The sequence below is a fragment of the Balaenoptera physalus genome, assembly GCF_965194825.1.
Source record: "Balaenoptera physalus genome assembly, chromosome: 3".
NCBI classification, from domain to species: domain Eukaryota; kingdom Metazoa; phylum Chordata; class Mammalia; order Artiodactyla; family Balaenopteridae; genus Balaenoptera; species Balaenoptera physalus.
Window position 1 is genome coordinate 117568685 of NC_138890.1, and position 17930 is coordinate 117586614.

At 45.8% G+C, this 17930-nt stretch overlaps 1 protein-coding gene and 1 long non-coding RNA gene across 2 annotated transcripts in view; one reads left to right on the forward strand and one right to left on the reverse strand.

Annotated features, from left to right (window-relative positions):
• LOC309658625 overlaps positions 1–17930 on the forward strand; it is a 119726-nt gene that overhangs the window by 68386 nt on the left and 33410 nt on the right. The window lies entirely within an intron of this gene.
• Positions 1515–17930, reverse strand: part of SV2C (synaptic vesicle glycoprotein 2C) — a 262124-nt gene continuing 245708 nt past the window's right edge. Inside the window, exon 13 of the mRNA XM_082457195.1 lies at positions 1515–15966. Within this exon, the coding sequence (XP_082313321.1) occupies positions 15783–15966 (184 nt within the window). The 3' untranslated portion in view covers positions 1515–15782. The remainder of the gene's footprint in view (positions 15967–17930) is intronic.

The following is a 17930-nucleotide window of genomic DNA, read 5'->3' on the forward strand; positions in this document are numbered from 1 at the left end:
CTTGAAAAAGAAAAACGGAGCTGGAGGAATCAGGCTCCCTGACTTCAGACTATACTACAAAGCTACAGTAATCAAGACAGTATGGTACTGGCACAAAAACAGAAATATAGATCAATGGAACAGGATAGAAAGCCCAGAGATAAACCCACGCACATATGGTCACCTTATCTTTGATAAAGGAGGCAAGAATATACAATGGAGAAAAGACAGCCTCTTCAATAAGTGGTGCTGGGAAAACTGGACAGCTACATGTAAAAGAATGAAGTTAGAACACTTCCTAACACCATACCCAAAAATAAACTCAAAGTGTATTAAAGACCTAAATGTAAGGCCAGACACTATAAAACTCTTAGAGGAAAACATAGGCAGAACACTCTATGACATAAATCACAGCAAGATCCTTTTTGACCCACCTCCTAGAGAAATGGAAATAAAAACAAAAATAAACAAATGGGACCCAATGAAACTTTAAAGCTTTTGCACAGCAAAGGAAACCATAAACAAAACGAAAAGACAACCCTCAGAATGGGAGAAAATATTTGCAAATGAAGCAACTGACAGAGGATTAATCTCCAAAATATACAAGCAGCCCATGAAGCTCAATATCAAAAAAACAAACAACCCAATTGAAAAATGGGCAGAAGACCTAAATAGACATTTCTCCAAAGAAGACATACAGATTGACAACAAACACATGAAAAGATGCTCAACATCACTAATCATTAGAGAAATGCAAATCAAAACTACAATGAGGTATCACCTCACACCAGTCAGAATGGCCATCAACAAAAAATTCTACAAACAATAAATGCTGGAGAGGGTGTGGAGAGAAGGGATCCCTCTTGCACTGTTGGTGGGAATGTAAATTGATAGAGCCACTATGGAGAACAGTATGGAGATTCCTTACAAAATGAAAAATAGAACTACCATATGACCCAGCAATCTCACTACTGGGCATACATCCTGAGAAAACCATAATTCAAAAAGAGTCATGTACCACAATGTTCACTGTAGCACTATTTACAATAGCCAGGACATGGAACCAACCTCAATGTCCATTGACAGATGAATGGATAAAGAAGATGTAGCACATATATACAATGGAATATTACTCAGCCATAAAAAGAAACAAAATTGAGTTATTTGTAGTGAGGTGGATGGACCTAGAGTCGGTCATACAGAGTGAAGTAAGTCAGAAAGAGAAAAACAAATACCATATGCTAACACATAATATGGAATCTAAAAAAAAAAAGGTTCTGAAAAACCTAGGGGCAGGACAGGAATAAAGACGCAGACGTAGAGAATGGACTTGAGGACACAGGGAAGGGGAAGGGGAAGCTGGGATGAAGTGAGAGAGTGGCATGGACGTATATACACTACCAAATGTAAAATAGATAGCTAGTGGGAAGCAGCTACATAGCACAGGGAGATCAGCTCAGTGTTTTGTGACCACCTAGAGGGGTGGGATAGGGAGGGTGGGAGGGAGATGCAAGAGCGGGGGGGATATGGGGATATATGTATACATATAAATGATTCACTTTGCTATAATGTAGCAACTAACACAACACTGTAAAGCAATTATACTCTAATAAAGATGTTTTAAAAAAATTAGGAACTTCTGTTCACCAAAAGACAGAATTAGGAGAGTGTACTAAGCACTTGCATTATATCCTTCAATCTTTTCAAACAGGGATGTAAGTATCCCTGTATTACAGATGAGGCATTGAGGCCCAGAGAGGTTAAAGAGCTTGCCCTGGACCACAAAGCTTACTAGTGGAGGAGCTGGGATTTGAACTGAGGTCTCACTGAGTCTAGAGACCAAGTTCCTAACTGATGGTGGTGCTGTCTTTCCTTTTCTTCCTCCAAAATGTCCCCTGTGGGGCCGGGCACAGTGTTGGGCTCCAGACATGTGTCGCCGTTGGCTTCCTGTGGCACCTTCCTCTGTGCATTCCTCCCTGTCAATTATTCTTTTCCTCCACCACCGTTCTGTTAGCTTGGTCTGCTGGGAACAGTTGCTCGTTGGTCTTTTTTCTGAGTTCCAAGGAAGCAAGATTCCTCTGGGCACGATTCACCACAGCTGCACCTGGGAGAGACTTGGGCAGCCATCCTGTGTCTGGAGCATGTCTGATCCAGCAGGATGAATGGCAGAGCCCTGGCGAAGAGGGGAAGAGGCGGCTGTCGTGGGGTAGTGCCAGGACCGCCAAGCCCCACTCTGGGTACTCAGGGGCTGCGGGAGTCCCTGTGGCCCCAGCATCCTGGTGTGTGGCCCACCGCTTCTGCGTCCCTCCCTTCCTGGCTGCCAGAGGCCGGCCCCTGGAGCTGGGCATGTGGACACTCAGGCAGGGCCCTGCGCAGGCTGCCTCTGTGGGAAGCGAAAGCAGAGCTGGGTTTGGGGGCCATGGGTGAGTCACTTGGAGTTGCTGCCAGGGTCACCACAGACCCAGGTACCTGCCATGCATGCCAATGACACTGGAAGGTAGAGGTTGCGTGTCCTGTGAGAAATCTTGTGAGAAGTAGGCAATGCCTGGACTCCATCCCATCTGAGCCTGCTCAGGGCGTCTGGATTCCAGGACCACTGCCTCTCAAGAGCGTCCTGTGAAGGGAATCGCAGGCCTGCCTCCAGATCAGATTTGAGCCAATCATGCTAATCATAGTGGTACCATTTACTGAGGACTTAGGTGCCAGGCGCTTTGCCTTAGCACAAATGTACATAAAAAGCTTACTTTTTATATACACATTCTCAATTCTTACAAACCTCAGTGAAATACAAATTCTCATTATTTCTAATGTACAGTTGTGGCATGAACACTAAGACTAACCTCCGCCGTGCCCTCGTAGCTGCTAAGTGGCGGAGTCCGGATTCAAACCCACATCTGTGTGATGTCAAAACTCAGAGGAGTGTTCACCATAAGCTAATGAAGCTTCAGCCTCAGAGCCCCCCACTTGCCTGGGTCCCTTCCAAGGCATAGGAGGGCCCTAGCAATGTGTTCACATGGTCATATGTTCTTTAAAAATTTGCAAAACAAAAAAATAAATTGCAAAATAATAGATTATTTCCTTAGTTACCATTTCCTTCCACTTCGTCTTCCCTCCCTCAAGCTTGCCCTGGTTTGGTGCAGAGCCAGGCAGCGTGGGGATGTGGCTGAGAGGAATTCGAGTTGGGATATATTCAGTTAGGGTTTGGTGGGTTATTCTTTTTTTTTAAATTTTATTGGAGTAGAGTTGATTTACACTGTTGTGTTAGTTTCAAGTGTACAGCATAGTGATTCAGTTATACATATACATGTATTCATTCTTTTTCAGATTCGTTTCCCATATAGGTTATGGTGGGTTATTCTGACTTGGCTCGCAATCACTTCTGTGATTGTGTGGTTATCCCTAGCTGTCCCATTGAAGGAACGGCTTCCAGGAATACTCCTGCCCCCTGCGCCCACTCACCTGGCCTCACGAACGCACTGGCAGAGATTGGATTGCGACTATGAATGTGGCCTGTGTCTTCAGCACAGGAAGTATGCAGAAATGGAGAAGAAACATGAAACTTTCGAGAAAAACTATTAGTAATCAAAACTAATTTTTATCTTTCCATTCCCTCTAGGTAATGATATTGCAAAACTGTTGTCACATAAAGAGGCAATCAAAGAGAATGCAGCCAAAAATATAGACAAAAATTAGAGAGGTGTGTCAGGCAGTGAATTAATACAAGCTGTTATATTATTTTTCTGGATTTTGTGTCTGGAGCATCTCTGATTCAGCAGGATGAATGGCAGAGCCCTGGCTAAGGCCATTCAAAAACATGACTGAAGGCAGGTGGCGGCCGGTGCACTTGGGGTCAGGGTTGAAGCATTTGGAGATAAGGTCTTTAAAGAGGTAACTAAGTTAAAATGAGGTTATTTGGGTGAGTCCTAATCCAATATGACTGGTGCCCTTATTAGGAGAGGAGATTAAGACACTCATGTATCAATGATTGTACAGAGAGAGCAAGGTCTCAATTGGAATATCAGTCTGTGATATTTGTCAGTTTTTAAAAATTTGTAAATTGTGGGCGTTTGTCTCATTCTCGACAGTTACTTTTGTAGCTAGTTTTTTGTTCAAAATTGGGTATCATCTTTCTTAAAGAGGATCCAAACCCAACCCTGGAACTGACTCTGCCCAAACTCATCATGCTCTTGGTATAGGAAGGTCCCCCAGTCCTCAGCGTGGATGGGGAAACGGGGCCTCTTTTCTGGAAAAGTCTGAGCTGCCAGCACTTTAGAAAGTGCTACAGGCGTCCTGTAATGGGGATGAGAGGCTGCAGGTGTCCTCCAAGGCAGGCCGCGGAGGCTGAAGAGGGTGCAACAGCACAGCAAAGTCCCTGAGAGAGGGTGGCCACCAGCTTGCAGTGGGATTCGTCCAGTGTTTACACTGAGCAAAAGAGGGCTGGGGGCAACTTACAAATCACTTAGCCTTTTGCACTGTGCAGTAGCTTTCCGTTCAGCCCCATCCCAAACTGAATTTGCAGATGAGATTTCCTTGGACATCTCGGTCCAAAGGGAATTCTGGTGCCACCTTAGGAGTGAGGATGCAGAGGTGAGCAGGTGTGAGAGCGAGGCTGCGGCACAGGTGGCCTGTTCTGCCGCCCCAGGGGCTTTTGGGCAGTGGACACAGAAACATGACTGAAGGCAGGTGGTGGCCGGTGCACCTGGGGTCAGGGTTGAAGCGTACTGTGTCCTCTGTGATCCCAGGTCACACCAGCTCATTCACTCTGGCCCCAGGGACTTGCAGCAGCTGCAGGGCTGGAGCTTGCCTTCCCTTCAGGAACTCGCCTCCTTTATGATTTTCACTTCTCCATCTGGTGTCGGGACTGCAAATTACAGGAGGTGACGATGCATCTCTTCTCCCGCTGAACAAAGGGACTGTGGTGATAATAGGCTGATGTGGGCTACCCCAGCTCCAGGAATGCTCCTCCTTCTGTGTCCTCTGGCAGCCAATCAGCGCACAGGCTGAAGGAAGCTTCACCAGGGACAGGCCCACAGCGCGGGTGCTTTGCTCAGAGGCTGCCCTGCGGGGCGGGAAGGATGTGCCCATGGGCTCTGGGATTAGAGAAAATGATTGTACAGAGAGAGCAAGGTCTCATTTGGAATTCTAAGAAGCAGAGAGGCTGAAGGAGGTGAAGAGTCACTGGTCTAAGAACAGCCTGACATCGCCCGTCCTGGGTGTCCCTCAGAGTTAGCTGTTTTCTGGCTTATGAGTGTGGGGATCAAGGGTTATTCCTCAACCTCTGTCTTTATGTCCCCCTCTGAATGAACCGCGCCCAAAAGAGTGAACACATCCACACAGCTACTCTCCCCTGTGACCACAGCTGCAGTCAATTACATTCTGTACCCGTATATACATATAATACAATTCTACACACAATACACACACACAATAAAATAAGTAGCATTTGGGCTAATGTTATGGGCTGAATTGTGTCCCCCCTGAAATTCATATGTTAAAGTCCTAACCCCTGGTCCCTCAGAATGCAACTGCATTTGGAGATAAGGTCTTTAAAGAGGTAACTAAGTTAAAATGAGGTTATTTGGGTGAGTCTTAATCCAATATGACTGGTGCCCTTATTAGAAGAGGAGATTAAGACACACCCGTATCAAGAGAAGACCATATGATGACACAGAAAGACAGCCATCTAAAACCAAGGAGGGAGGCCTCAGAAGAAACCAACCCCGTCCACACCTTGATCTTAGACTTTCAGTCTTAAACACTGTGAGAAAATAAATTCATGTTGTGTGAGCCTGCACCAGTCTGTGGTATTTTGTTATGGCAGCCCTAGCAAATTGACACAGATAATGATGGTGACTTCACTGCAATGGACTTCGATCAGCAGGAAAAGATTCTCCTTCACGATGGATGTTGCCTTGTTTTAACACACTGACTGCTAGGAATTTCACATAGGGGATTTTGCAGCCACTGGTCCAGGCCAGGCCTGTGGATGCTCCCCTCAGATACCTCACGGTGACCCTTGCCAAGCTCATCTGCACCTCAACGTCTTCTGCTGAGTTCCTGGGCTTGCCATCTTCCCTGATAGCACTAGGGCTTTTTAGCCTCTGGAGTCTTCTTCTCCCCCTCCTATAATCTCCTTATCATGAAACAGGAAAGAAAGGAAAGGGGGGCGGAGGGCAACTTTTCTTAAATACTGAATAGGTTCTAGATCAGGTGGGCTAGGGGCCTGGAGAAAGGGTGAAGACCTGTGTGGGGTGATGGGCTAGGGATTTCCAGTCTGCTGGGGGAAGGAAAAGGGGAAACAAAGTTGTTAGAGCAAAAAGAGAGGATCTAGCCTGGGGGAGAGAACTTGGGAGAGGCGCAAACAGGGCCCAGGAGAAGGAATAGCCCGCAGAGGGGAGTGAGTGCACAACCTTGATTAAGCGTTCTATATTCATGCTGTCCAATATGGCAGCCACTAGTCCTGTGGTCGTTGAGCTCCTGACATGTGGCTAAGTGTGACTGACTGAGAAACTGAATTCTTAATTTAATTTTAGTCATTTTAAGTATAAATAGCTACATGTGGCTGCAGTGTTGGATAGCACAGTTCGGTTCTAGAGATCATGGCCTTGCTGCTCGCCTACTCAACAGCAACCTTCCTTCTCCCTTGCTCACTGAACCCTAGTTTTGTTCAGTCATATGCTTTAGGGAAGAGTGAGCTCCTTCCAAGCTCTCTGGGGGGAGGTAAGTCTTGATTAGTCTAAGCCAGTTATGGTCATCATATCCCCCTTGTTAGTGATTAGTTTAGGAGTAGGCAAATGATGCAAATCCAACCAATGAGACAGAGGGGGACGTCTGCTGGAGGATTCTGAGAATGTTCTCCTTGATCTTAGAAAGGATCATAAAGAGGGGATGGTCTCCCTTCTGGGCCTTGGATTTTTCTGTGAAAATCTGATGTTTAGAATGGCTGGAACCACCTCATGCCCACAAGGGGACAAAAGCCAGTATGCTGAGGATGGCTGACCTAAAAGATGCAGAGAACCTGGGTCTTCAGTGATGTTGCCAAGCCATACCATAACCAACCTTGGAATTGTCCTACCTCCTTTGTTATGGAAATAACAATTCCCTTTATTAGTAAAGATATTTGAAGCTGGGTCTTCTGTTAAATGCCATCAAAAGTATTCTTTGGGGATTAGCAAGTCCATGGCAGGCAGTTTGTGTTTCTGCCTCCAATGCCAACGCTATAAAATACAGCACTTTTTCTCATCATGCCCCTCAAACTAATGTTCCAAGCAGACACTACCAGTCAGTTGGAGTCAATATGCTAGATGAAAATCAGTTTGCCATTCCTGCTCTGCGGCAGAAGAACACAGCATCTCCTCTGCCACAAACTCCCCAGCAAACACTTTCTTCCCATTGGTCCTGGCTTAACAAGTGGACAGTATGCCTGTGAAATCAAACAGTACATCAATACCCATGACACCAGCCCACAGAAACAATTCAAGTAAGCCTGAATCAAGGGAAACAGGTTTTCCTTATGTCCAAGGACGTTAAAAAAAAGTACTTATTTTTTTAAGGGTCAATTCATGTTTGCAAGGGAAGTCAGTCACACAGCAACCTTTATTTGAATATAATGGAGCAAAAGTGCTCTTTTATTAATCTGATGTCCAATAAATATCTTTGCAGCTGTTACATGAACGGTAGGTGTCTGGCACATAAATGTATACACATGTCCACGGCTGATAGATTTATGCTGTCCACGAGTCATCCCACATAGAGCATGCCCTCACTCACACAAGGATACGCATGGCTGCCTCGGGCATTTGTTAAAACACACTTGGTCAAACATTTTGGCAATACGGGAATCAGACACAGAGAGGCATACCAGAAAGATGAGTTCACAACAGGACCAGCTGTACTTAAGAGAAAAACTCTAGAAACCCGAAACAGAATTTATTGGGGTTCACACATGCAGCACATATATACAGTACACTTGGGGTAACGGGAATATTCATAGCAGGAGGGCTTACAGAGCAGTAAAAACAGAAGAGAAACAAGACAAAACAAAACGCCCAAGTGCCAAAACCTAGGAGAGGACCACTGCCAAGATCTCATTGCAAAGGAGAGTGGATTGTTGGTTTAACATGTGTCCCAAATGAAGGTTCACCTGAAAGAACAAACTCTTCTAGGACTTTATTTACAGTATGTAGACGTTAGTGAAGGATGTATGGTCTAGTCAATGTGTTCCTGGATCAGGACAAGGATACAGAACCGCATTTTGGACGGTATGAAAGCACATATCAAGAAAGAACATTTCTTTTTTCTTTTGTTTGATTTAGGACATAGACTCAGTACAATAAATGTATAAGAATAGCAGAGGAGACGAGATTAAGCCAATCTGTCCAGTTCTATCTAGGTAGGCCTGGTGAATGTCAAAGGCAAGGAAGGAGTTTCCTTGTTCAACGCCTACCAGGGTGTGAGAGGGGAGACACTTTGTAACTTCAAACGAATTTATTTTTGTTTGCACAGCATATAATAGTCAATTTGCTGTACATCCTCCCTGAAGGAACAATACTCGTAGAGAGTGGTGGATTCTCTGCACTGTGGGTCTTATTCTGAATCAATACAAACGCAGAAAGAAACCCGCTGTGTACCACAGGAGATTGAAATTGCTGTCTTTCCCTCCCTTGGGTTTATGGGCAGTGCTGAGCCGCAGACCCATGGGACTCAATTTGGTGTGGCCTGGGTCTATGCAACGGGTGGCCACGTACTGGTCAGGGCTCTAGGGAGCGGCATGTAGGCACATGATGAGCCGCTGTCTGGGAGGAGGAGTCTGATTTGTAGCGTTTGTCAATATCCGTGGTGTGCAACTCCCACCATGGCCGATTGCAAGCTACAAAGGTGATGTCACTGACCTGCAGTTGGGAAGTAGTGCCCAGTAGCCCAGCATCACGGGGTTTTTCTCCCATACAGACACAATAGGTGTCGATTACCTCAAGGGCATAGATAATACTAAAATGGAGTAAAATAATTAGAAAGTGATGAGTTTAGAATTTTTATTACCTTTGTTTTTAAATATAATTTAATTGTACTTTCACATATTTTACTTTTTTAGAATGGCTGTTTCTCAACCATTTTTGGCTCACAAAATTCCTGAAATGATGGGCTCTGAGGAACTGGTTTGCACCTGCTCTAGCCCATCCCTGGCTTTCGACGACTTGGCCCCTGTGAGCTGCTCGGCCAGTCACTCTCCAGGCACCTGAAAGCTGCTTAGGACCCTGCACCCCAGCTTCTAGGGCGGGCCACTAGCCGGTGTTAAACCCTGTGCGGGTCTGAACAGAGGGCTGAGGGCTGCTTTCTCCTCCTCCTGGTTCTGGGCACTCTTGGCACAAAGTGAGCACGGAGGTGGTAGCGTAGGCAGAGAGCGGGCAACCTCTGCAACCTCAGCAGTTAAATCTGAGTGGAAGGCACCTGCTGGCCTTCTGCACCAAGTAGGGCCCTTGGCAGGCACGGAGAGGTGTGTCTACTCCCCCTGGTCAATGAATTCCGGGACCTCGCTGCGGGCCCCCTTGCCTTCCAGGAGTCAAGCATGGAGCTCTAAGACTTCTGCCTCAGAGATGGACCTCGCTCAGACCTCAGGCCAGTGGTGCCCATCCCATCATGCGCAGGAGTCGGGAAGGAGTTGGAAATCTCGCCCAGCACAGGGAGCTGTGTCAAAGCCAACCGTCTAGAGCTCACAGCTCCTGCACCCACTCCCCTTCTCCCCATTCCCCCTCCCCTGGGCCTCCCCAGCAGGCACAGTCAGCACATTCCTTGGTCCCAAGGGCCCTGTCAAGCTTGTCCCCGTACACTGCTGGAGTCAAGAGGAAACAAGAGGACGGGAGGTGGAGGAGCAGAAGGGAGAAAGGAGGTGAGTGTGTTTTGCCAGTTGGAGGTAAGGAGGAGAAAGCCAGGGGAAAAAAGGAAGTCGCGACTCTGGGAGGGGAGGGCGGAGGGGCACTGACAACCACCTTCTCTCTGCTCTGCCCCTCAGGCCCCCCAGCACCCAGAGGTCTTTTGCAGCCTTGAGACACTTTACCATGCACTGGTTTTAAACTGAAATCTGAAAAGCGCCTGCCACTGACTGTCAGAACCTGTTTTCTGGGTGGCTTATCTGCTGACTTCGTCACAGGTCTTCAAAAACAGAAAGGAAACACCCTGGGAAGCCGAGGCCCGAGGACATGGTGGCAGCTGGGGGATTTGCTGACTCTGCTCCAGAGAGGACTCCAGCGCTGCGTGCTCTGAACACTTCCCAGCCCCCGCCTCCAGTTTCAGGCCATAAAAAGAATGCCCCAGAAGAAACTGGGACTTTAAAACTGATCACCTCTTATTTTATGCATTCACTTTGCTGTATAGCTGAAACTGACACAGCAGTGTAAAGCAGCTATATTCCAATTAAAAATAAAGTGAACACCTCTATAAAGATGGGGTGATCTTGGCTGCTGATTCTTTTCCTTTAATACCTTAGCTTGGTTTCCCGCCAGGATATTTAAAGAAATAGCACATGTATGGCTCCGTTTTTCTCATTTTCCAAATATGTACTAGTTAGTAGTCCCTCCAACAAAGGCCAAGCAATTGAGGGGCTTTCTCCTTCTGTCAAAGATATTCCCAATTTCTGAGTAGTTCCTGCTCTGCCCATGGTAGGCTATTCTTTCTTTTTTTTTTTTTTTTAACATCTTTATTGGAGTATAATTGCTTTACAATGATGTGTTAATTTCTGCTGTATAATAAAGTGAATCAGCTATACATATACAGATATCCTCATATCTCCTCCCTCTTGCGCCTCCCTCCCACCCTCCCTACCCCACCCCTCTAGGTGGTCACAAAGCACAGAGCTGATCTCCCTGTGCTATGCAGCTGCTTCCCACTAGCTATCGATTTTACATTTGGTAGTGTATATATGTCCATGCCAGTCTCTCACTTCATCCCAGCTTACCCTTCCCCCTCCCCGTATCCTCAAGTCCATTCTCTACCTCTGCGTCTTTATTCCTGTCCTGCCCCTAGGTTCCTCAGAACCATTTTTTTTTTTTTTAAGATTCCACATATATGTTTATTTCTTTTAAATTTTGGAAAATAACACCTTGTGTTTATGGGGCGGGGGTAACAACAGGTAATGGGGATCAATATGAGGACCCCCTATTATAGATGCTTTCTCTTTCATTCTCCGTTTCCCTGCCCTTATTTAAGTCCTGCAAAGGGTTAACGACCTACACACAGCACAGCGCCTCAATCTAGCACATGCAAGTTATTCAATAAATATTTATTGATGAGATGACATGAGATGACAAGAGATCAGGGGATGTTCTGCCCAGCTCTTTCCCCCACCCAGTGCTGTTAGCCTGAAACTATGGCCCATGAACTGTATCCTTGTCACTCAAAATCCTGAGATTACTAAACTGGATCAAGGTCTTGGTTGAGCAGGACTGAAGTCAGCCCTGGCAATGGCTGTGCCTGGTTGGTGAGACACCAATGATAGGAGGAATGGTCAATATTTAGAGCATAAGAACATCACATGGAGAACTGTCACTCCACACCTGAAACAATGAAGGGACACGCAACACACCTAGAAGACACTTACAATTCTGTCTACGTCACGGATTGTGAGAGAAGCTTTACTCAAAACACACTTTGCTTGGCAGAAACATAAACTGTAAGAAATATGTAGTCCATTTCAGAGTGCCCTACTGTGTAGGTTTCTTTTCATTGTGGCAACTTGACTGTTGCTTCTTGAGGTTTGTACCTTGACTGAGTTCAACGTGATATGGGGGTTCATGGAAAACCAAACATACAGCCAACACGCCCTTAACAATCAACCGACTGTCTTTCCGTGATACCAGGTGAAGGCCAACTTCAGACATTTCCGGCTTCAGAGCCTTTAATGCATGAACAAGTGAAGTGCATTACTGAAGAAATAGGTAGAGGCCATTTTGATATTAAGCAGAAAAAAAATGGAGAATATCATATTCTGTTTTGATTGGCAAAGGGGATCAGAAGCTATTCCCATGGAATGCTTTTGAAATGATCCCAGGGCTGAGAAAATCTCAATTCTGCCCATATCTCTTCATTGGAACCTTCTTAACATCTTGGACTCTCCCTTTGGTCACTACATTTCTTTTCCCACCTCTCTCTTGATATCTCAAGACATCCAGAAAAGCAGCTACGCAGTTTGGTGCAAACGTGAGCTTAGGCTTGGTGAGATTTTTAAGTGAAGGTGCATTTGCCAACTCAGGTGAAATCACTTTAGAACTCTGCTTCTGAAGGCCTAGGTGTGCATAAGGCCATGCTTCAAGAATAAAATGGAGTAGAGTCAGGAGAGCTATGGGATGCAGCCTTTGTGACAGGGCTGTGATCAGAGAGTCTCCTAACCGTCTGCATCCCTACAGGGCGGGGCCCTTTCCTTGGCAGCCACTAGGAACTGTCAAACCAGCAGTGAATGGAGATAACGCTCCGGATCCTAAGAAGCTGGCAGCACAAACAACACGGGAACCACGCTCTCGCCTATCCCACAGGGGCTTCCCAAACAACTTCCTGAGCTCTTGCATGTTTACCTATTTCCTAATTTTTCAGTTTCTAAACTCAACCTATTTGGTGCTTGTAAAGAAGAGCTTAGCATAAGAAGATAGTAAGATGAAGCTGTTTTCACGACGATCCTCTAGAATCTTAGACTAGTCCCAGTAGCAAACTAGTCCCAATCCACAGATGGGAAAACTGAGGACCAGAGATGTTCAATGACCTACATTCTCCTCTGGGTCTCATTACTGGTTAGTGGGGGAATTTGGGCAAGGACCCATCTATCTTATCTCCCAGCATCGGTCTTCTGGGTGTAAGATGACCGCTAGCTGCTGGGTTTGGCTTCCAAGGCAGTGAGATTAAATGAGAGGAGGGTAAGACAGGAGGGTAGGCCCCATTACTGGGGGTGCAATGTATAGGACTTTCAGTTTGGAGCAGCTGGATTTTTTCCTCCCGAGAGGACCAGTGATAATAACAGGATTCGGGGGCATTCTGGATTGATCCAAAGAGCTATTAGGAAATTTTAGATAGAAAAGGAGCTGGAAATACAGGAGCCAGTGGGAGTGTTTCCTAGGCTTTCATTTGTGCACATACTCTCATTTTCTTTCTACTGCAGGTGAAATGAGTTGCTGGTTGCACGTCCGTGTGCCAACAGCCTGCTGCACTGACAGAACTGGGAGTTTCTGTTTAAGCGCATGGCTCTATCTTAATCCTGCTGATCCCAGAACAAGCCGGACAGGCCACACCACATACTTTGGGAAGAACTTGAGCTCTCTCACGGAAAATGACGGTGATGGGGACAACGTGAAGGAGGCGGGGAAACTGCAGGAAAAGTGGAAAAGGTGGTGACCAAGAAGGTTTGTGACCACAGACTGTCCAGGAGATTAGAAGAGATCCCTCTTGGGCCACCTGGGAGGTTTGGATGAAGTGACAAGAAGGTCAAGAAAGGTCATTCTGAAGGGGATGCGTGGTGGCAGGTCTCATCAAGTGCGGTTCTGCTGGTTTATCCCATTCTGACCTAACCCAGGGTTCAGACAAAATACTACGTAAACCGTGCTCTGGATATTTGATGCATTTAGAACCACAACAGACATTTGAGACATTTCTGAAAGTAAAGACAGTCCAGTAAGCAAAGTTAACTGCTGCGGAAGATCTACAGACAGCAATACCCATGCACATTTCTCTTCACCTTTTGAATGGGTTGGCGGAGATACACATTACTTTTGCAGTTATTACCACACATGCTACATTCAACTGAAAAACCTGCTCAGGTCCCCAAATGTGTCTTTTTTAAGAAGATAAATCAAGGGGTAGGTAGGTGAGGAAATGAGTACGAATGCAAGAGCATACAGAATATGTTCGTGGGTTGTCTGACTGTCATCTTTGTTTTCCAATAATATTCCAGGAGGCAGAGGTGAAAAAAAGTTCTGTTTCTCTCCTGCTTTTTTGATATTGTTCTAATAGATCTCGTCTAGTCTTTATTGATTTTCCTTCTTCCTGCCACCTTTGCAGTTTTGGGTTTGAGTTTTCCTGATGCTCTGGCCCTGAGCCCGCATCCCCAGGGAACCACCCTCATCCTGCCAGCCCCCGACACCACGCTGCCCCCTGTACAGGCCTGAGTTACTTCAAGGGAGAGTCGATTAATGGCTTCTGTTCATGAAAGAAGCTTTTCACAGAGCCTGAACTCTGTTGTCTGGGCCTCTCGGAGGATCAGGAGGAAGGGGAGAGAGAGGCGGAGTGGCCTGTGGGGTTAAGACATCTTTGAATGTAATGACTACTGGAAACAGAGGCTCTCCCTTCCTGGAGGCCCCAGGGCCGTGGCCTGTTGGAAACCCCTACAATAAGTAATAAGGATAACCCTCTAACAAGACATAGAGAGTTTAAAAAAGGACTATTGTTTTAATATGGGATTTATTCCTGGCTGCAAGTCTACCTGGAGGATTCAGATTTCAAAGATGAGTAAAAAGGACCAGCGTGGGGGAGGGGCAGCCCCAGGGGTGAGAAGGTCACAGAGCTGACGGCCATGGGAATGTCCTGCCGACCTCTCTCTTCAGGCCCAGGCGGACTCCAGAGGTAACATGAGCAGCCAGACCCACCAGGAGATGCTGCCCTTGTCTGCCCGAGGGCCCCTTGGAGCACAGCAGGCTGTGATTTCACACTGAGGCAGCAGCCAGGAACACACCGACCAGCGCACCGGCCCGGCCCGGCCATGCGCGTTGCTAGTAGGAAGTCCAATGTCTACTCCCCAGGGGTACCGTCCCTCAGGAAACCGGTCCCCTCGAGGTATCACCTGGCACTTACAAATGGATTTAGGTGTGACTTTCTTCCTCATTTTCAATTTACAACCACTCAGATGACTGACAATCTCTAGACTTGGGTGAAGGGCAGGATCAGGTGGGCAGACCCAGTTAGAAAGTGGCTTTTTTCCCTTGAATCTGCTACCTGGCAAGGTCAATGGCAGCTGGGGGTGGGGTGGCGGGGTGGGGATGAATGTCGGCCCACGATCCCCCTGAGCTCTGACTTTCTAATATTCTGAACCACATGCTGCAGTGACAGACATAATTACAGGCCCTTTTCCTCGTACTTTTCAGAAGTTTCACCGGGGGCTTTCTGGCAGAAGTCTTGCTCAAGCAGCTCAGAGATCTTTGCTGCCAACAGCAGAGCCCCTATTTTTCTTGTCAGCAGAGACAGTCACGTTAACTGTCAAGCCTGAAAGAGCCCCACCCAGCTCTGTTTGGTGTCACGTGGTGTTTTTTTTTTTTTTTTTTTTTGAAAGGCCCTGCTGTAACAGCAAGAATTGCTGGGTGTCCTTTTCTAAGTAAACAGGAAATATCACTCTGTTTGAAAAAAAGAAAAGAATCCCTCTCCTCAGCACAAATGCGATAATACGCCCACTTATCTTTCCCGTGAATGTTGCATTAGGAGCAGGATCTATTTCTTACAGCAGCGTTGTCCTCTTCTTAGCTTCTGAACCTGCAGCGAGCAGAAGCTCAGGAAGGCCCGGCTGACCAGCACATTTAAAAAAATCCTTCCACTGATTTCTGGAAGGCAGTAGCATCACAGTTAGGAAAGACAACGATGCGTGAAAAAAAACAAACAAACTGCAAAATCACATTTAAGGGGCGAGATGGTACGCATCTAAATTTTAGTCCCAGCAAGAATTAGTGTTTTGGTATTTGAGCGCTTTTCTATATCTGAAAAAGCTGGAGCCTTGAGTCAGTCGGGAGAGTTGACACGGGGCAGCAGAAAGAAACACAGGACGGATGGCTTTTTTTCCGTTACATCAGGACCTGGGTTCGTGTGTCAGGCAGGCGCAACCCCACCAGCCCTCCACACACGAGCACGGTGGAGGCCAGCAGGATGGGGATCGCTTTGGTGATGCTGACCAGGGAGCCGAATATTAAGTTTCCGAGGACGGCCGCTGCTTTGCACAGTGCGTTCAAGAAGCCAAAGCCTGTTGCCCTGCAAAGGACAAGAGATATGGACAAGGTTGAGAAAGTGTCTTCCAAGAGTCCAACTTTAGGCACAAATGTCTTCTAGGATAATTTTCAAAGATCTTCAAGTAGACTGTTTTGTATGTCCTTAGAGCAAGTAATCAAATATTTGTCAGCACGTTTGGAAGTAGAGAACCCCAGCTGTTGGTATTGTTCCTTCAGCCCTCTGTTGACTTTCTTGCCACCTCCACTGATTCTTATTCTGCCCATGAGTTTATTGTGAAGAGAAAGAGAAAGGACATTTCAGGGAGTCAGAAAAGTTACATTAAATTAAAATGTATGACGATGTATTTCTTTAAATTTTACTTTTTACTCCCTATTTCCTCTTAGCTTAATTCGTGTGTGAGGTTTTAAATACTTAAAGTGCATGGAACTTTCAGAGAAAATCAGGGATGACTGGGTGGTACTTGCATCGTTCTGGTACCATGGAAGTGAACTATCATACTCTTGTCCCAAATGTTTTTGGTAGCGGGCAGAAACTGAACCCTGAGCTGGGTGGCCACCAATGAGCTAGTGACACATTTCTTACACCCTCACCAGAGTCCTAGGTGGGAAATCAAGCCCAAGACAATATTACAGAGGAAATCAGATTGTAAGCCCACAGAAGATCTTGTTTAACTCTGCTGACATATAATATGTGCAGGTGGTATATAAATAAGACACATCCCATTTCTTAAGACATTCTTTGGAAAAGAAAAATTTTACTATCTTTATGGGTGTTGAATGTAATTTTACTGTGGTTTTCTAGGCAAGAAATTTAATTTTGTTCATGAGAGTACCGATACTGCTGACATCATGAGATAATACGAATTTCCTCTGCCTTTATGCCGGCTCCCTGTTTTTTGTCCGTCACCGGGTATATGCGTGTAATAAAGGCACGATGAATGCAGGGTTAACTGTTGGATACCTTTATCCCCCTCCAGAGGGAAATGCATTTTATATACCATAAGATGCAGTGCTTAGTACACATCTTTCTTTGATTGATTTGTAAATTTGTTTAGTGTAGGTTTTCTTTTGGCCAGTCAGAACAACTACTCTTCACAACGCGTGCTATTCCTAGTGGTATTTTCTACAATGTGTAGATATTTACTGTGGGTATTATTCAGCCATTCCCCTTCCCATACCATAAGAAAGGCATAAGCACCCCTCCTGTGCTGTAGGAACCGAGCCATTGATTTTGCTGGTTAGAACAGACCTAAGAAACGGCAGCAAGCACTGCCTTTCTTTTTTGGCCAAGACACCTAGAAAGTCGAATAAGCGGCCTCTGCAGTGTTGCAAAGTTGCCAACTGTTTGGATCTTGGAAGGGGTGTAACAGAATCTCTGATGGAGAAAAACAGGAACTCCTTGAAAAGAGGGTAAGCTCATTTTGTATTCTTCCTCTTCTTTTTGGTTTGTTTTTAAAGAAAGAGACTAGTAATAGCAACAACCACCAGAAAGATAAGGAGATTTAATGTACTGATAACTATTTTCAAATGAAATTGCTTGAGGTTACACACTGGGTACCACAGAAGACTTAAGCAGAATGACATCATCATCTACCCCTCCCCCACCCCCATGGAGAGGCCAGGAGGCCAAACTGTCTATTTTTTTTTTTTTTAATTAAAAGACATTTTTTGAACAGTTTTTGGGCTCCAAAAAATTGAGGAAAAGAAGAGAGAATTTCCATATAGCCCCTCACCTTCCACCCCTGTTATTAACATCTTAGTATGGCACATTTGCTACAATTGAGGAGCCAATATTAATATATTACTGTGAACTAAAGTCCATAGTTTACGTTAGGGTTCACTGTGTTGTGTATTCTATGGGCTTTGACAAATGTATAATGACATGTATCTACCATTATAGCATCATACAGAATAACAGTTTCATTGCCCTAAAAAACCTGGCAACCACAGATCCTTTTACTATCTCCATAGTTTCACCTTTTCCAG